This window comes from Augochlora pura, chromosome 6 (genome assembly GCF_028453695.1).
Source record: "Augochlora pura isolate Apur16 chromosome 6, APUR_v2.2.1, whole genome shotgun sequence".
Classification (NCBI taxonomy): domain Eukaryota; kingdom Metazoa; phylum Arthropoda; class Insecta; order Hymenoptera; family Halictidae; genus Augochlora; species Augochlora pura.
This window is the reverse complement of record NC_135777.1, coordinates 24,481,218-24,501,567: the sequence shown is the minus strand read 5'-3', so window position 1 is coordinate 24,501,567 and position 20,350 is coordinate 24,481,218. Positions and strand designations below refer to the sequence as shown.

Sequence of the window (20,350 nt, the reverse complement as noted above, 5' to 3'; positions counted from 1 at the left end):
GCGTCGATGGCCCGACGGTCATCGCGCGACATAACCTCCACGTAACTTGCAAATACTATATAATAAATCGAGGTTCGAACCCAAAGAAGCTTTCGTTACCCCTGGTTCGCAAACGCAAAGTCCGGTGACCCGGTGCTGCACACCGTCGCTGGAATAAGTTTCGGCTAAATATAGGTCGCTGTAAAATTAGATTTCTCCGTCGGGGTTGACGACTAGCATCACGGTCTACGAGATCTGGATGTATGGAGGAGAGTTGCGCGCTGCTCCCGATTGCGGAGTTCCCCGTTCATTTGCTCGGAAAACCGATTTTCTCGAATCGATGTTTCCGTCGTAGTCCGTGATCCATGGTCCGACATTCCTTGGATAATTTCACTTTTGAGGTACATTTTGAGTCGAGAGTCGAGAATCACCGCAAAAACTTGAACACCGCAAAAATTTGAATTTTATTCAAATATTTGTTAAGCATCGGACAATATAAAAAATTCAAAAGTCCTGGCTTAAAAGAGCCGAGTCGACTACCTTATTGGCAAAAGATATAGCTCGGGTTAAAAATCTCTAACGAAAAACATCCGTTGACATGATGTCGTGGTCGGGTGTCACGGCGCCTAAAACACGACACGCGGCGAGCACCACGAGGAACTTGGTCGTCGCGAATCGAGTCTGCCAGCGCGCAAAACTCTGGTCGAGACACTGTTTTCCAGCTTGGGACGATAAGATAGGACAACTTGCCGTATCGAGTTCGCGAGTTGGCCGAGTTGGACCGCAACGGAACGCGACGCGACGCTTATTTCGGTCGTAAACGTCGCTTCGCTCGAGCGGATGCCTGGCAACCGGCAACCGGCAACCGGTAACCGGTAAAGCGCGAATCCCGCGGCTTTTACTACGATTAATCTTCGAGTTGAATCGCGACGAGGCGCAAAGTGTACATCGATTCCAGCGATTCCATGTAGTCATTCAGATGTACCACACATGTCGTTGTGTTGCCGTTGCGTTGTAGGTGGATGACAGATTGGTAGTTGGTCGCCTAAACGCACGCGCACGCGCGCGCGCGCGCGCCCGACCTAGTGAATCGAGAGAGTAGAGAGCGGGTCCACCGTGTTTGTTTTAGAGTTGGGGGATCCTCGGCATTTCCGCGATTGTTTGCCGAGTCGTAGGTTACTACGAGCTCGTAGCTCGTAACTTGTAACTCGTAACTCCGGAAGCCCGAGCATGGAAGAATCATGGTGTTTTCGGTGGAAACAGCATCGAATCTGGAACACGCGACAGTCGCGCGGTACTAAACGGCTCGGAAAGAGTTGGCCATCTAGCAAAAGTAGGCTAGCCACCGCTCTGTTCGCTTCAGTCGCGACGCTGAATTCGATCGCGATGGGTTCGACTCGAGCGTGTTCACCACGATTTTCGAAACGTTCGTTCACAATTCCTCGTCGATGAAGCGTCTCTGAGAGGAAATTGAATAGACTGTGGGAACTTGTTGACAGCCGTATACGTGTATGCTACTTTGTAGTAAACATTTCTTGTTCAATTCGAGAGCGATTAAGAAGAACGGTGGGATTGTTCTCGACGCGAACCGATCGAATCGTACATATCGCAAATTTGCCATTCCATGTTATTCGATGCAACGGGAACGAAACGTTTCTAGGAGTTGAGTTTTCGAAACAAATGTCAAGTGACTCGAGGTGACATTCGCGTTTCGCTCGATTAGCTTGACCGAGTATCGAACGAAACGTTAAATCGGACTCGGGGATTGAAACTCTTGCGAGCGATTTGGATAAAAGCTTGACGCGTTTACTCGAGGAGGGCCGACGATGGCTGAAAAGAGGGACTGACTCATTCTGGGAATTACTTTACGCGGCAGACGAATTGATTTTCGATTGTCTGGACACAGCGTCTGATCGCCGCGCCGCGCCGCGCCGCGCCGCACCGCACCATGCACGCAACTTTGCATGTCGCTCCAGGATCGACTTCTATTTTCTCTCTGCTCGCTATGCCAGTCGCGTTCATAATTAAAACGCGTTCTCGCGATAGATGCGTATCGTTGCCAACGCAGGCCTTTCGGTCGATAGATCGTTCTCGACGATGTCGCAAAATGGAATCTTAATTATTATTCGAGCTGTTCGCTGCGCGCACGAGTGTGAATTTTCTTTTTAGTTTTCGACTAGCACGGAATCCGCGCTCGAAAGGAATACAATGTACATATTTGGCTCGTTTTCGAATCAGATAATACGATACGGTTCCCCATCAAATTTTCTTTTCATTTACATACTTGCTATAGTATTATATTATTTTATGCCGCCATTTTCTTTCCGTTTCATTTCTACGACATTATCGTACGCTGGCATTTACTTTTCATCGAATTTCTACAATGTTGTTCTACGACGTCGTTTCCTTCCTTCTCGATTTAATTTCGGCAATCGTATTTTATTGCATCGATCCTTTTCCATTTCTTTTCAACATTATTTTATACCGTTCTTCTTCCAGTTCGTTTCATTTCACTTGTACAATTTTAGTTTTATATCGTTCGATTTTTATCCGACTCGTGCAATACTATTTCGAACGTTTCTTTTTACACCTTTTTTCAAACGAGACGACATCTTGTACATTTTTACGCATAAATACTATTTTATCGTTTTAACGAGTAACGAGCGATCCAACACAACGATTCAACAAGTATACGTAGATTACGGTGGACTCTGCATTAATTAACAAACGTTTATTATTATTATTTTGATATTATTATGATAACTATCATCGCAGCCGAGGGTTCCTTCGAGTAACGAAACGAAAATTCTGCCATGGCCGCCTAAGCCTGTTTAGGCGCGTTGAACGGCAGGGTGTGGCCATAGTCGGCGCACCCCTGTAGTAGACCTTCTCTCTCGCAGCCTGGTCCGTTATTTCAATCTTTTTTATCTTTCTTGGCATCTTTCGCTTGCGGGACCGGGACCGGGACCGGGACCGGGACTCGTTTCCTTTGGCCTCCCTCGAATTCAATATGCACGGGAGTAATGCCAAGATAAAATTCCATAGAAGCGATATATGTACATACCTGTCGGCTATAGATTTTTAAATAATTCCAGACACGTCCATCGTGTTCTACTCGAATCAATTTTACAAGTGGAACACGCGAGATCTAAAAATGGCTCGATAGTTCTCCTTTTTTCCTTGGACATTGTGAATCGTTGAACAAACATGGCGTAGTTATGTCGGAACATGGATTATTTTCAAGTTGCAAAAACTGTCCGAGCAAGACTGGAATTCCATGTACGCGTATATTAATTTCATCGATCGAAGCGATTTATACATAACTCTATAAATAATAAAGAAGTTTGCGGTCCAGCCGCTTGGTCCAAATACGACGGTCGAAACTCGACGAAGGTACCAAAAAAAAACGACACTCGCATTTTCGAAACTGTCGACAAGCGTCCACCGTGGGTACAACGATTCGGGTAAATTTCGGCCGCGTCGCTCGCCGCGTTCGATGCGAAATTTAAACGAATAAGAGGGAACCTCGACGAAAATTAATGTTCGAAAATGGTTCCGCTTCGCGGCTGGTCGTCGTAAACATTTTTCAATGCCGCACGGAATCGTAAATTCCTTTGAATTTTGGCCGACCATTTTTTCGGACACTCATGCTCGTTTTTACCAGTTTTTCAACCGTCCTCGGTTTGTCTCTCGCCTTCCTCCCGTCCACGCCCCATCACTCTAACGGAATCCTATAAACGTCACAAATATCTTACCGTTCGTCGATTCGAACAACAAAGTTGATACTGTCGAACTTTCGATCTCACCGTTCACCATATTGGATCAGTCTATTGTAATTGAAACAAATGTTCCTCTCGAACGTTTCTTCGACATTCGTTTGTTCGCGGACGTCGTATATAAACGGAATAAACGGTATTGGATGACGATCGTCGCTGCAATTTTACCGGTTGCCGTCGAGCTTTCTTGAACGACAGAAACGACCGGCGATAAATCGACGGTTCGCATTCTAACGAGTGCGCGAGTGGTGCGGGTACTAATCGATACATATCTTCCGTCGTGCCGGCGGAAATTTCTCATTTCATTCCGGAAACGCGGCTGCCGGACATTACCGCGCCCGGCGCGGCGCGGCGCGGCGCGGCACGGTCTGCCGAAATGAATGGACGACGATAAATCTTGCATCGCGGTTTCGTTCCGATGCAACAGCCGCGGCAGTCGGCCGTGTTAGTCTGCAGCCCGGAGCCTCTAGCCTGTAGGCCGTAGAATGCAGGCAGGCAGCAGGCGTATTATTCGGCTCCTCTCTCTCTCTCTCTCTCTCTCGGTCAGTCAATTTCGAATCCCCGTGGACATCGACAGCCGCTGTTCCAAACAAACGCGAACGTTATCAACCCATATATTATTCAACTATCCTACCAAATAATTTTTTTTTTCGTTTCTCCTTTTGTTTGATCTCTTATCCCCATCGACGTAACCCGACAAATGATTCGTCTTCTGTTTTTCCATAGCGATGCGCGACCGAGATGGCGGAACTTTTATTGGAGGACCGCGAATGTACGTAGGATCTGTTTATTAAGAATTTCGAAACCTCTCGGTACACTGGTTTTAATAAGGACGAGCATTAAAAAGAGCGATAAAGACAGACTCGATAAATTAGGGTATAACTCCACCAGGATTATCGTGTCTCCTGATACCAGAATCCTCCCCCTCGTTCCGATACGTTTCGTGCGTAATCGACGCGATCCGAGATGATTCACGTGCAAAACGATTTACCGTATAAATTGCTAAATCGATGTCTCTCTAGTCCGCACAAGCGAGATTCCGCTCCGTTACGTTACAAGCGGACCGCGGATTCGATGGGTCTTGGTTAAACATTGGGTCTTGGAGAAACATTGGCCGATGGAGTGGAAAACGACAAAATTGTTTGAAGAATTTCAAAATACTCGCGTCGCGTTATTTTCGTCCGATCAAAGTTATTCGGATATGCGCTAAATGAAAGAAGAAACAAGCGTGCTTTTTTTCTAAAGAATTATAAACGTCGAAGATTTTCAGTTACCGAGGTTGCAAAAGAATGATGGGTCGAACGTGTTCGCTGTAAACGTGTAATAAATGCGCAACGTTCCTCTTCTCTTAGGCGAACGCGCTCTCGCAATTTTCCGAGCAAGTTCCCGTTCTGCCGGAGGTTATAACGAAGACGGTACCATTTCCTATGTCGCCGTAAAGCGTCCGACTCGGCCCTCGCCAATTTGTTTTCTCAACGAGACGTTTACGAGTAATTTAAGGTACCAGGGTCGGGTGAATTGCGTTGGATATCGCGCGTTCGACCCTCGTCGAGCAAATTTTGTTCCGTAGGAAAACTGGAAATCGTCCGAGCGGTTAATTAACGTCGACCGCCGCGAACGGCGAAACTCGAAAGAAACTCCGAAAGAGTCTCGGCGCGTTGATTAATTATTAGGTTGGTGCGCATATGAAATGTCGGATTTTTCAGTGGGTATATAAAACTGCATATCTTTTTTCAAAAGCTATTTATTTAATCAAAATGTACCACATTTATGTCAATACACTTTTCTCAACGCGAGTGTAATTCTCACAGATGTCTGTCTTGAAGAAATTTTAATTTTTCGGCTCAATAAACTATAGTATGGAATTTCTTCAGACTGTCTTCATTTAATAAAAACTACGCATACGTCGTACAAAACAATTACGAAATTAAATGAAATAAAATATAAAATTTTATAAAATATAGATCTTTCGCCAACACCGACTTTCACTATTTTAAACATTTAGGACAGTTTTTAAAGGCTAAATAGTATATAAATGAAGAAAGTCTGAAATATTCCATATCAGAGTTTATTCACTCTAAAGATCAGAATTTGTTTAAGACAGGCATTTCTGTATTGAAATCTCGTTGAAAATGGTGCAGTAAAGCGAACGGGACACATTTTGATTAAATCAATAGCTTTCGAAAAAAGATATACATTATTATACATATATTTACTTAAACATCCGACATTTCATGTGCACCAACCTACAATAATATTAAAACGAACCGGCGATTTCGATCCGGCCCGGTGGTCTCACCGATGGCTTACTCCGATCGCGTTCAACGTCCATTCGGGAATGGGTTTGCATCGAGGCGTTCGAGGAGAAAAGTGTCGAATCTCCTTTTCCCTCGGATTGCTCGCGTCTTTGCGTAAGCGTATTATTACCGTCGCCAAGAACGATACGACGAGACGCGTCACGGCACCACGATGCGTTATTCCGTATACCGCACACGTTTCGTTTTCCGCTGGCCATTCGTTCGGCGGAACTTGTTGCGCAACCGGAAACGGCTCTGTAAAATCTACGGCGGATATCGTCAGCCATGACCGTAATGCAGATTCGACGAATAATCCCCGCTGTCCGAACATTTGCAGTCGATTCTCTTATCAACGCTTCGCACCCAAAGTCTTTCGAATTTGAAATGAAAAATAACTTTCCGTTGCGATGAAGTTTGCGGTGACTTTCAGGATTCAAATTTAATCCTGAAAGTCTCTTATTAAATAAAATTTAATTTTATTTAATAAAATCTGAAGACTCGCGGAAATGATCGGGATATCCCGAACAAGCCGAACGCGCGACCAATTCCGAGTCGAGAGTCTCGAGTATGCTAAGCGTGCGCCATACGGTTCCCATTTCGGCAATTAGTTAGCATTTAACCCTGGCACGCGTATACATATATCCAGCCAGGTCCGGCCAAGTTTGTCACGGGGTTAGAACCAACGGCCGTTAACGGGAAGAGAAGGCCGGTTGTTGGTAGGTGGAAGCAAGCGAGCAGGGGCAAGGGCGACGGACCACGGAGCACGAGCACATTTCTCGCGAGAGCTTCCCGAGAGCTTTGGACATTGGACCGAGCGCGAACGCGAACGCGAACGCCAACGCCAACGCCGACGCGGACGCGAGCAGAATGGCGACGGCGTCGGCGTCTTCCAGTTAGCTGTCCCCTGCTCTTCAATTAACCCGAGTTTCGGCCGGTATAATTACCTTGCCGTTTAACCGGATACGCCGCCGTCGGATATAGGAAACCGAGTTATCCCGCGGGAATGGGATTTGTGTTTTCATTTTTTTAAGCTTTTTTCGAATCTAGTAGTTTGGTCCGATTCCCGTCGCTAATCGATCGTCTTTTCGCGTCGCGATGTTCACGCATTTTCTACTAAATGAAACACGAAGTAGCGCGCGCGAATTATATGATAGCGAACGTATTAAACAATAGGGAGGCGCTGCGAAATGGCTCGATGGCTTTCGCGAAAGCGAGAATAATAGAAAGTTGGAGAAAAGGTGGATAGCAAGCGGAGATAACTCTGTAATACTATAGTTCCGAGGAGTAGCGAAACTGTCGAAAAGAGCTTGGTTTTCCTTTCCGTGTCTTATCTTGCGACGGAAAGAAGCAATAGAGGAGTCGGCAAGGACAGAAGCGGACCGGAAATCGTGTCAACGAGGTCAAGTGTCCAGTCGATCGGAGGAGCGACCCTCGTTAAAAGACTTTAATTCGAGAAACTACGCTCTTGTCGATACACTCGAGCACTCACCGAGTACATACATACGTGTACCATCGCGGTTGACCGATGGCGAGGCAAGGGGCGCGTCGATGCGTTAACTGCTCTGCGATTCTCTTGGTGCAAATTTCGCATTTCATCCGACGAATTCAAGTATAAATGCGAACGATCGCAAACAATGTCAGGTTATCGAAACGATTCAAAGAAGATACGCGCGTTTCTCGCAATCGACTTGAACAAGTTTTGCTTCGCACAACAAGCAACCGCCGATCTAGTAATTATCGCAGAATCCATGTCGCGCGTATCGTATGGACGTCGATAAGATCGCGTGTGTCTCCTCGAAGGTTCGTCGACGTTTGCCGAAAGAGGAAAACGCACGGAGGAGGTTGCGGAGATTGGCCGAAAAATACCACCGCGCGGCGAATCACATTCCGAGATGTATTATCTTCTCTAAATGGCAGCGCAACCGATGACGCGCGGTCGTCGCGCGTTCAACCGGTTTCAGAAGCAAAGAAAAGAGTCGCGGGAACAATGCCAGAGAAATCGTTCTTTCGGTCGATGCCCATACTCGGTTCAACTTCGGTTCGTTCGAGTTCCATGGAAATGGCCTTATCGCTGTCGCGCCGCTTCGTCGAATGCGAGAGACGCGAGGGAGCGTCTTCAAACGTTCCTCAAACTTTTTCGAAAATTTCGCGAGTCGATCGAAAATGTTTCGAGTCGCTTGTGTGGTTTGTCATTCGCGAGACTATTCGCTAACTACATATACAACTGTGGGTCGCGCGTGATCGTCGACTCGAAAAACAAAGGAAGACGACGAGGGGAAGAGCAGAGTCGCGATCGGTCTTCATTCGCGCAAACATCCGATTGATTGCGATCGTTTTTTCGTTTCGTCTGTTTCCCCCACACTTATTCTATTAATAACAAGATTGTTTTCTCGTTGGTAAAAGATTACGGTATCGCAGGAGTTTATTTTTTTAGAAGAAATCGCGATTCGCCGAAAACGTGTTCCCTGCTTGAGAAACGACTGCGAAAACATGTATGTACATGTATGTATATCGAAAAGCACAGTTCCACGCAGCAGATCCTGCTACTACACAGAATGAAATGTAACAGGCTTTCCTGCAACTCGCTGCAGCCGTTTCCTTTCCGCGTCCTCTCCAGCGAGCCATATTTTTCTCGCATAACTGTGCCATGCCGCGAGAAAATGGCTCGTTCTTCTCGAAGAAATGGGAACGACGGCTATAGGAAACTCGGCGGCATTCCAGGCGTTTCAATCCTATTCCATCCTGGGAACAGATCGGACGCGATGTTCCTAACGCGAGCACGAAGGAGCGAATAATTCTATTTTTACTAAAACTAATCAAGAAACTTCTCCTCGTGGAAAAATATTGGTTCCCGTTCCAATAGCGGACAAGGAAATCCTAACCCTCGCACAGCTACACCCCCCCACTGGAAAACATTTCACGGTCGAAGCGCAAACAAATTCCCATATTATTAAATGTTGGCATACGATTCGCGCGAAAACGATCAATCGAAATTTATACGGTAGAAAAATATTTGTCTCGCGTTGCTCGCGAACAATTCCCTTACCCTTGCAACCGTATCTATTCGTGTTTGTATTTTTCTGTTTCAGCAAAATTACCTTATGAAATTTGGATACCTGCCCCAGACGGATTTAGAGACCGGAAACCTTAGGACCGACGATCAGCTCAGGGACGCCATTAAAAATTTACAGGTGAGCGATACGTTTCGTCGAATAGTTTTCTACTCGAAAAGATCGGCATCGAGAGACGCGCGTCGAATGCGAGACGCGCGGGGTTCCTCGACTTTGGCTTCGGCCCGTTGTAAATTAAATGTGCAAGGTATAAATCGTATATGGTCGGCGAAACTGCGCAAAGAATACCGTATTCGATGTCGCATTCGCATTTTTGATACCCATTTTGCTGGCGCGACGCGCGACGCGCGTCGCATCTTCGATGCATTGTTTGAATCGTCTGTGGAACGAACGGTGATGGACACGGATATTAAGGAATTTCCCTCGAAAGAATCGGTCGCTTCTTCGTTGAACGTTTATTTTTCATGGATCGCTGTTCGTTCGAAACGTGCCGCGATTAAACGGTTCGTTCGCAGTTTACAGGAATCGGCTCGTTTAGATTTAGATGAAACCCGTCGCGAATAACCCATTCCCCCGTGAAATGGCTAAATTGTGATTCCTCGTAAAAAACAGAGCGCGCCGCTGCGTCGAATACAAGATTAGACTACCGGAACACGTTCGAACGCGACTCCGTCGTTAGGTTTCCATTTCGTTTCGATCCGGGCGATCCTCTGTCCTCTCTCGATCGATCCATTGGGACGATGTAACTTTGACGGCCGGATAAAGCGGGAACGGCGGCGGCGGAAAAACGCGCGCAAATACAGAATCGGGAAAAAGCGACGCGTCGCGCTCGTTTGCCGTGAATTTACATGAAAATGGAGCTCGTTAGGAGGAAACGTGTGCACGGGCGTTGGTTGAACGATAGTAATACTTTCTCTAACCTTCCTAACGAATCGCCAGCGAAATCGAATCTCCGAAGTCGTTCGAGTCTCCGGATTTTTCGAAAGCTACAAATATTCTATCGTTTCTGCATTCTCCAACGTGAAATCGACGACACTCTCTCTCTCTCGTATCGTGTGTCGCTGTGCGAATCGAACGTTGCCGCGATATCGACGAACGCTGGGGACGCGTCGAATTTATTTTCACTGGCATCTTCTACCGATTTGGAATTCTGTACGATGGTCGTCCGGTTGCAATCCATCTTCTAGTATGAAACCGAATTTTTCAAGCTCGCGATTAGTTCCGTAAAATTCGAAGCAACTTTGCGACCATTTTTCCAACGGATAGTAATTTTTCGTAATATATGAGTACATATTTTGTAACCGCGATACACTTTTTCGTCAGAGATTCGGAGGCGTGGCTGTAACTGGCAGCATCGACGACGCCACGATAGAATTAATGAAACTTCCCCGATGTGGACTTCCGGACGAACCGGATCCCAGGTACGCGAGGATGAGGCACAAACGTTACACGATCCACGGACAGCAGTGGCAGCGTCGCAACTTAACATGGAGGTAAGTTACAACATCGCGCCTTCATCTATCCTCCTTTTCGACGATATTCGCGTCGATGTTGTTCGCGTCACGAACGAATGATATAATTTTATTCGGATATAATCTGGATCGAGTCAAGTTCCAAGGTAGTCAAAAGAACCGAGGAACGTCTCCACGGGAAGGATTCGATCGCGGTGGTCAGCCAAGTTTGTCGAATCGGTGTTACGAGTTGCGACATCTTCGAATTAGGAAAAGGTGTAGCGCGGTGCGCGTTGTAATTTCTAGATTCGAGGTTTGTTCGAGCAGCGAGAACTCGTCGTTACCTATTCAAGAGGGCGCCGAGCTCGAGCACAGGCAACGGCTCCCCTACCATTCTACATACTTATCGCCGACGATAAGCGTTCGCGTAATCTATGTAGGTCCAAAAAAGACAATTTTTCAGGAGCGTATCTGTACGAACAAATTTATTAAGAAGTTCGTGGAAGCGAGATAATTATTCGAGCCGGGTAAAGCCGAGTAGAATAGAATCTAGAATTCCTAAACGGTACCTAAACGGTATCGGACGGCGGACGCGCGGCGAATCGATCAATTTCGTGGGAACGCTGCAACATGAACGGCCCTTTGAGACGCTCAAACTACATTACAATATAAACAGCAGCAAATCCTTTCAGTTAGTTAGACCGCGGATAACCGTTCAACACGATGCAAAGGCAAGTGCTCAAAGTTTTGCGGTTTCCAAGACGAAATTCGAAATCGGAACGACGAAGAAAACGGTACGCGGAGCACGCAACGTTTCCAGAAGCAGCGAGCCTCCCACCAACTATGTATCCCGAAAGATAAACGAAAGAAAAAGACACAGAAGAGCGAGTGAAAGAGAGGAAAAGCAAAAAAGGCAAAGCACGGTTGGAAAAAGTCGGTCGCAAAAAGAATGTACCTCAGCACGACTTTTCGGTTTGTATGTTCGGTTTCGTTTCGGACGATCCTTGCGTTCTCGAAGCTCCTTTCCACATGCATACAATTCCGTTGCTGACATTCGAGGTTGCAGGCAGCCCAGGTTGCTAGCCGGATGATTAAATATGCTCGTTTCGGCGGGGCCGTCGGTTCGTATCGCGTCGGCAATCGAATGCACCGATAGAACCGTTCCAAATTCCAAATGCGGGGATCTGCCAAGACACGGACGAGTCCGCAAAACTGACCGAGTCGGCGCGACGCGTCCAGCTTTTCGCCGATACGAAGCTTTTTTTCACCGTCGAGACCCGAACACCGACGCGAACAAAGGACGAAAGACGGAGTCGTCGACGGTTTCTGCTCGCGTCGCGAATCAGTCCGATTTTCACGGTTCGCCGTTTGCGAATCCCGTAACCGCATCATCCCCGGGACGACGGGACGACGGGACACCGGAGACACCGGGGACACGGCCCCGAACTCGGGAAGGGAGGCATCCGAATGCCGAGCAAACGAGTGCCGCGTGTGCCCATTATATTCGTCACTGGCCGGCTACCAACGTCGTCGATGGCATTTCCGTGTACGCTGCCAGAGGATTCTTCCGCGATTCGCCAGCGGCGCGGACCGACGACCGACAATTAGCGGCCACGGATGTCCTGTTTTTCGAACAGGTAGCTGGCACGCGCGCGTATATGTATACATACCAGCACATTGTATAACCCAGTCCTCGACTGGCAGGAACTTGGAACGGCTTCTCGCTGACGTCGGACTTTGTCTCTTTCAGGGATACTTGTACTTGGCGCGTCTCGCCAAAGTTGCTTGCTGGACCACGGATTCTTGCGCATTCACGCGGCGTCTAAGTTTCTGAAACACTGCAAGCCATTTGCATCGTATTAGAGAATTCGCAACGACGAAAAAAGTTGGTACGATGTACGCTTAGAATGCTTCGTCGCGTGTCCGGCTCGATGTTGTGGCCCGAGGGATTGGGAAACGGATCCCGGTATGACTCACTCGCTTGAAAGGGGCGCGAGTTGCCCTCGGCACGATTTAGGTGGAATCGTTGTATCCGTCGAAGGTACAATATATCCGTGATCGGATTCGAAATTATTGCCAAAAAGAAAACGACGGACTTAGTTTTACGCGCGCGTGCAGCTCGGTGATCGAAGCGGCTTACGAATAGGCTTCCTGTAAAGCTAGATGTTTTGCGAGCGGCAGAAAAAGAAAAGCTTTCGATATTTTCAAACAGAACGCTAAATGGTACGATGACCTCGTGAATGCGAACTCGTCCGCGCTATCGCGCGCCACTTTCGGTTGTCGCGAGCAAGAATGTTTCTTGCAAAAGTCTTTACCGTTCGATTAATTTTCAAACGAACGCGTTCGAATCGCGTGCCTCCTCGAATCGCGACATAAATTCCATCTAAACTTGGCAAATTAATCGGACGGTAAAACAGCCGATAGTGACGCGCGATAACGCGAACGAATCCGTATATCCGATTAGACGATGAAAGAGACGATAGAAAAGCTCGCTGGAAGAAGGGTAACAGCCCGAGCGCGATTAATTCAATTGTCACCGGCCAGTCGGTATATCGCCGAGGGGTATAAGGAAAGTCGAGGTTGCGCCCGCCTGGCATTTTTCGGGCTGAATCGGTTTGATGAAGGTATACAGAGGAGATATCTGATAAAAGGAGAAAAATCGTGCGGTAGTAGAAATTCATTTGCAATTTGTAATTATTAATTATCGTATATATATATATATAGCGACGAAACAAGCTTATTACGATTCATTTTTGTGATGGAAATTAATTCTTTGAGTCTAAATTTGCATAAATTGTTTGGGCAGCGCATTAAATAAACGTGTAAGCGTATGCTGTCGACAGAGTACGCGTGGCATGAACCTTGTTAAAATATTTTTTTCTAAAGAAAGAAATTGTCTTTGAAAAAAAACAATCTATAGCTTCCATACTTCGATGCTTGGTATCGAGAGAATTGGTTTCGCAACAATGTTCGGTACACTAATGTCCGCGCGTCTAGAAACGATGAATAATGTATCAATTACATTTTTTTTTCCCTCCATACTTTTGTAAACGTATTTGTATAAAGTATTCTTTTTAGGTGAATGTTTTTACATGTCCTAACGAAACGAGAGCAACCACCGAAATTATAGTCGTAAGAAACTAAATAGTTGAATAAGAGTAGTTTTATTTGGGGTCTCGCTGGACTCGTTATCGGAGCGTTGGATAAAATTGTCCGTAGTCGGTAAAAGCGGGGATCCGTCGATATCGTAGTTCCCTATAAAGTCAGTAAATTAGCTATCGTCGGTACTAAATTGGCTAACTGCGATACCGATCATGCGCTACGATGTTTCGTGGCGCTACCTAGAAGCAAGCAACGTGTCCCATAATCCCAACAAAGGGGTCCCGCAAGATTCAAACTCCTGCATACATATAATATAAACGCGAACGGAAACGTAAATGGAAGCGTAAATGGAAATGGAAACGAAATTGAAGCGTTCGTACTGGCCGTCGCGCTTTCGGCGAATAAATTGGTATTCGTTTTATTCGTCGCAATAATCGCGGTGGCAGATAAATAATATGGGGTTCGTTAGTATTTAACAGAAGCGTCCTAATTAGAAGAAGCTTGGGGTGAGCCATCGTTCGCCTTAATTGCGCGCCTTAACGACCTGGCTCGCCCGCATGGTATGTCGTACGAAAATTTCCCGGTAATTTCGTCGCGTCGGGTCCCCCGCCCTGTCGGGATGCTCAGTGGGACGATGATCCTTGAGAATTTAAGACCCTCGCGTCGATGCCAATGAGAAGAGTTAATCAAGCTCTGTCAATAAAATAACGCAGTGAAATGATTAGCTATGCCTCCCTTTGCGTCGCGTCGCCTCGCATAGAAACGAATGTTGGCAATTCTAGGTTCGCCAATGCGATTTTCACTCTCTTTTTCTCTACCCACCCATTCCTATATTTCTCTTTTATAACTTGCATAATGCTTCTTTGGTTCGATTTCATATTGGACGAGAGTATTCTAAATCGAAAAGATTGTAAAGATGTACGTTTTTCAATTATGTTGCAATTTCGTTTGAATTCAAATTTCATTGATTTAATCGAAAGAATTCGGTAACGGCCGGAACGATAACGAACAGGTACTCGTTTAATAAATATATAAAAATTCCTTGCTAGTCGTTCTGTTTTAAAACGAGAATGTCGCCGCGAAATGGGTTACCACTAATTTTGAAAAATTACAGAGAATTGTTTCGAGATCCAACGCAACGAATCTCTCGAGAATCCTGCTCACAATTCCGTTGAAACACTATTTGTCAAGGGTTCCGTAATATTCGGAATTACTGCAAGTATTTCGAGTGGCGGAGGAGCAGCGTCGCGGCAGTAATTTGCAAGAAGGAAAAAATGGGGAAGGGAAAAAAGCTGGGACGCGTGTCGCCGAAAAACCGGGCCAATGAGGTTGCCGCCGTCGTCGCCGCCGCCGCCGCCGCAAAACGGGTTACCACTAATTCCGAAAGATTTCAAGGAATGGAAAAAAGTTGAAGCATCGTTCAGCGGGAAGTGGAGGGCTAGCTCGTTTTCGTAGACGCGAAAGAATCACGCGCGCTACCGCAGTTTCCCCTCCCAGCTTCTCTCAGTTTGACCAGGTTTCCCCCGGTTTCCTTTCCGCGGGATGCAAAACGCGATCTTAAATATTAACCCGCGAAAGTAATAATCTCTGGTGGTAATTTGGGTCGGAGTCTTCCAAGTTTTCCGAGTAGTTTCGTTCGATCCGTGGTATTCGCGTATGTTCCTCTTCGACCACTCTTCGCCGAGACGATCATCGACGAAACATCGTTTATTTTTAATCGACTCGACTTACTTTACAATCGATTCGAATAATTTATATTTCGCGAAAAATCTGCGGGCAATTATTATTTATCCATTTTATACCGTCGATGGTCGACGCTTTACGCGCAATGAATTATTTCGTCGAATTATTCGGTCAACGAACGCGTCCTGTCTCTTAAATATTTTATTATCGGCTGAACCGCGTCTGAATTATGACCGTTGGGTAAAAGCGGACACAGCGTGCGCGTTCGCTGGACAATGAGTCGGTCGTTGCAGACAGATTTCTAGGAAACCCCCAAACAGCACGAACCCCATTGTGCGAGAGACGCGAGAGGCGCGGGGAGACGTTCGCTTCTACTTCCAGCAATGTCGCAAGTACATATTTCGTTTATTTTTATCATCGACATTGTGTCGTACGCGCGTAATCGATCAAAATTGAAGATACGTCGTCGACGCAAATACGTACTCGTAATAGCATCGTCCGTTTTCCGAAACGCTTTACCCCTATAAAATACAGATTTGATAGCGGGACTTGCGCCATCGCCGATCGTTTGCCGTTAACGCGATAAATTCGACAGACCGTTGCAGGAAAAAATTGTCCGGTTCGTTATCGTAATTCGCAGCGATCGGGTCGACCGGATAAAGGAACTGAATTTTCGGAAAGCTTCGACGCCGGAGTGTGTAAGTGGAAAGGGAACGAAAACGTTTCCGTCCGCGATTAACGCGAGAATCGCCGCCGTTCCTCGAGAAGAGAAGAGATCGAAGAGCGTTCAAGCTCCGCGTCGATCGAGTTTCTTCGTAAACGGCTCGATTCAATAATTCTATCGATTCGCGTAGGATACGCGCGGCAGCCGCCGCGTCGCGTCGCTGCGATCGAAGAAACGGGGATTCCTGATCGAGATTCTTCGTCGTTGCGGCGATCGACGATTGCCTCGTTAAGTTAATGGACGCATTAAATGTTAACGCGATTGTCGGCATTCATTTTATAATAATCGTATCGGGGCGCCATCGCGCCGGCACTCTATCAATTACTATCCAATTTTCGCGCAGAGTCCTCTCCCGAATCATAAATTTCCATTCCTTTCCGTTTCGCGACTATCGATCCCGGATTCGTTGGCAAGATGTCATTAAACGGTATAGCATTATTCCGGAATATTCCGCCGTTCTCGTCCGCGCTCGTAATTTCCGTCAAGTAATTTTCCATTCCTTTCTCGGACGTTCTCAATTATTTTGGAAACGCGCGACTATATACCATATATTATCGTCGACGACAACGGCTAAGCAACTGATTCAAGAATGTTCAAATACCGCATCTCGAATCCATTCAATTATTCCGCATCGATCCAATCGAATACGTCGACTGCAAACTCCGACGCAAACGATCGACGATCGTCGCTGTGCGTTCTCCAACGCGCAATTTGCTGCAAACGAAATTGAATAATCATCTTGTACGTATATCGAGACTGGCCCCGAATAACCCAATCGTTGACCGAATCCCAGTAAACGAATTACGCGATACACCGGGAATATATTCGGAAAATTCATCCGTATAAATGATTTCGTTGGTGCGCGGTCCAGCGGGGACAGTAATTAAGCAGCGCAGGGTGTCGCGTCTTTCCCAAAACGTTCGTTAACGTCGGTTCTAAAACGATGAGCTCGCTTCGGTGAGTTTTGTCCCAAGGTCACGTGGCATCTACTAAAAAGAGAAAGAAAAAGAAAAAGAGAGAAATGTCAGCAGCTTTATTCCCACTGGAAGACGCGTGCTCGAGGCTTGCCTCGCAAAACGTTCAAATGATATCTGGCTGGCTCGACGAGAGCTCGACGAGTTCGAGGAGAAGAGATCTTTGAATAAGCTTCTTTTCCGTCGAACGGCTCGTTAGAAAAATAATCCATAGACTTTTGCGAAGGGCGAATCCTCTCGAGACGAAGCGGGAAATCGATAGGATATCGTGCCACGTATCTCGCCTTCTTTCCTGACATTCCCTGTCGTCGATTGCAAGACGGGACATGGCCACGGCATCGATCCTCATTCCCGTTGGAATCCCGATGCCCACATGTCTCTCTCTCTCTCTCTCTCTCTCTCTCTCTCTCCATCTCTTCCTCGTCGGCTCGCGGTTCCCGGTTCGGTTCTCGTCGCCGTGTCTCCACGCGGCGGATAACTAAAACTCGAACTCGAACCAACCGGAAGACAGTGGGGGAACAGGATGACAGCGAAGCGACGACTCTTTTGTTCGGAATCATGGAGATCACCGGTAGCACAATAGCGGCCAATCGCGCTTCTCAATCGAGAAACGCGATCCCGTGTCCTGGACACGAAACTACTTTGCACCGGGTCCTCGGGGTGTTCCGCAACGCAGCCCCTCATTCTCCATCCCTGGCCCTCGTCCGCGTCCGTCGCCGCCGGACTCTGACTCGTGTCTGCTGTCGCTTAATTGCCGGAAACAATGGAATTATTGTGACGATCCGGGGATGAATGAAACGGAAAGAGGGAGAGGGCGGGGGAAAGGGTGGTTCCGAATAAGACAAAGAGGTAAGCTGGACGGGGTCGCGTAGATCTTCGTCCCTGTTTTACGACCCCTTGTCCCGAGTCCAAAGAACTGTATCAATGGCCGTCGCGTCTCGCGTTGGGCGATCTTACGATCGCGATATGTGCGAAATCTTGATTCTGAAAAATTGCAATTCGAGGTGTCGTCGTCGACGCCGGGCTGGGCCGCGTCGGGTCGAGCCAAACGTTGATTAAAAATTAACTCGTCAAAGCAAAGAGCGACGCGCTCGACACCAGCTGGCCAACGAGCTCCACGTGTTCTAGCACAGCCGAAGGATTCTGAAAATTGTCCGAACACGTTGCGGCGCAACGCGACACGCGACACACGGAAAAACCCTTGCAATCTGCGCAAGGCGTTGGCCCGGCTGAGTCGAAACTTTGTTCGACGTTGCCGAATTTGCTGCGTTGCGTACGCCAGTTACTAAACTAAATCTTTTATAATATGAAATTGCTTTCGCAAACTGTGTCTGGTTGTTCGAGATCAACGAGAACGCATCGAAACGAATACAGAAGTGTGAGCAACTATAGTATCTTGAGCGGAAACTGCATCGTCGGTCGCAGGATGATTTCATCGTATCGAAAGGGCGATCGTTCTTGGACCTATCCCTTTTTCCCGTGAAAGAGAGACGGCCGAGGGTAGCGTACAAGCCAGCGCAGCGTCGTCTCGAGCAGAGCACATAACTCCTCCACGTCCGCGAAAGATACACGCGAATCTCCATCATTTGACTTTCCGAGAACGATGCTAGGACGCGATAAATTTCGCTCTTCCTTCCCTCTGTCGCAGCTTGTACCACGTACGAGCCCGGGTTTCGGGGTGTCTCTCCACCGACGAATGATTTATTAGCTTTGGCCGTGTGACCCGTTGCAAACTGAAAACGCGAAGCAAGGCGAGGCGTCCCGCGACGCCAACGTATCGGTCCGAACCCATGCGAAGCGATCTCGTTTGTTCGCAAGGTCGCTCAGCGAAATCAATTAAAATGATCATTGTACGCTTTTCCCGGCGCAGTAGGTTTTCTCCTGTCCTGCGACCAGATCGCCGTCTTATCTCGGCGTTGCGGCCCGATACACCGATGAAAATGGCTAGCGTGGCCGCAACTGATGCTCTACTGTTCCGATTCCGCGAGCCGGCAATTTCTCGTCCGCCGTGGGCTTCTTTCGCGACGCAAATTCAACCTACATTTGTTCCATCGGTTTCCTCTCCGAGCCCTCGTCCGAACACGATTTTGCTTACTGAAAAGCCAAGCGCTGATTACCGGCAAGAAACGCGTTAGAATCGTAAAATAATACAACGACGACTGTGTACCCATTTCAAGCATTTCGAGCATTTCGAGCATTTCGAGCATTTCGAGCACAGCGACGTCCGCGAACACGCGACTCTCGCCGCGCAGTCTCGTTGGCGTAGCAATGCACGAACGGTAGTTTTACGCGGCGCGAGGGTTAACGGCTAACCGGAATAAATACCGTATTTTACGATTGATATAAAAATGCTTTTATTATCCTCGGTGCAACAAAGAGTCGCGCTAGCTTCCGTCTACCAAGCATACGTTTCGGGTAACGAGGAACGGGGCGGGTGATAAATTTTCTCGTGCTCGTTCGAGAGCGGTCGGTGCGAGACGGCGATGAAAATTCTCGAGGAGGAATTTCGGTCGGCCTGTTTCGTAGTCGGGGGCGACGATAAGTGCTCGCCGATATATAATTAGGAAGAAGAACAGGATGCGCGACGAGAGGGAAGGCGCGCGTCTCGGCGATGGCGACGGCGACGGCGACGGCGACAGCGTAGCGCGAGAACGGGCAACGATACACCGAGGTGCATTATGCTCGCGGTTCCTAGTTCGGGGACACTCGAGGCCAGGTGTAGGTTGAAGTTTCTGAAAGAGGCCCTGTAGCCGTGCACAACGAGGGTTCTGTCGCTCCGCTTCGCTTCGCTTCGCGTCGCGTCGCGCTGCGCCGCAATTGCAGCGTCGGGGTTGCGATGTAGGTCGACTCTCTGTCTGAATAGAGCAAAGAGAGGGCCGAGAGGAAAAGTAGGTGGAATCGAGTAAGATTAATTAAGGCGATGCTTAATCCATCGCAATTTCTTTGAAAGATTTCCGTTATTCCTCCACCTTGTTCCATCCCGTTCCTGTTCCGTTCCATTCCATCTTAGTGGTCTCGAAGCTCCACCTTCGATCGTGTCTCGACGCTTTTCACCCGAAGACGGAGATTATGGCGAAACCAGAAGAAATGCAGTGTCGCATTTATGATAGGGGCGAATCGAGAATGCAACAAATATTTAACAGACTTGTAATGGCAACATCGATCGTTGAACGCTGGTAGCGATACAACGGATGCCTAGTGGGCGATCGAAGCATCGAATCGCAGAGCCGAATGCGTTGCCGTTACATTTGGACAACCTGGTAAAAATTTAACAGAATATCGTTAGCTGGAAT

General features: G+C 47.5%; 2 protein-coding genes across 6 annotated transcripts in view; one reads left to right on the top strand and one right to left on the bottom strand.

The window, feature by feature from the left end:
- The window catches only part of Mmp2 (Matrix metalloproteinase 2), an 83,438-nt gene that overhangs the window by 18,617 nt on the left and 44,471 nt on the right, over positions 1-20,350 (top strand). For 3 of the 4 annotated variants that reach the window (XM_078184313.1, XM_078184312.1, XM_078184315.1), the window contains 2 exons: positions 9,142-9,243; positions 10,447-10,616. In XM_078184313.1, coding sequence (XP_078040439.1) covers positions 9,142-9,243; positions 10,447-10,616 — 272 coding nt within the window. Of the gene's footprint in view, positions 1-4,481; positions 4,528-9,141; positions 9,244-10,446; positions 10,617-20,350 lie in introns of all 4 variants that reach the window. The other variant, XM_078184314.1, reaches the window with a different exon arrangement.
- The window catches only part of LOC144471818 (beta-glucuronidase), a 58,519-nt gene that overhangs the window by 35,927 nt on the left and 2,242 nt on the right, over positions 1-20,350 (bottom strand). Inside the window, exon 2 of one of the 2 annotated variants that reach the window (XM_078184310.1) lies at positions 12,245-12,412. The gene's annotated coding sequence lies outside the window, so the exon portion shown is untranslated. Of the gene's footprint in view, positions 1-11,529; positions 11,721-12,244; positions 12,413-20,350 lie in introns of those variants that run through there. The other variant, XM_078184311.1, reaches the window with a different exon arrangement.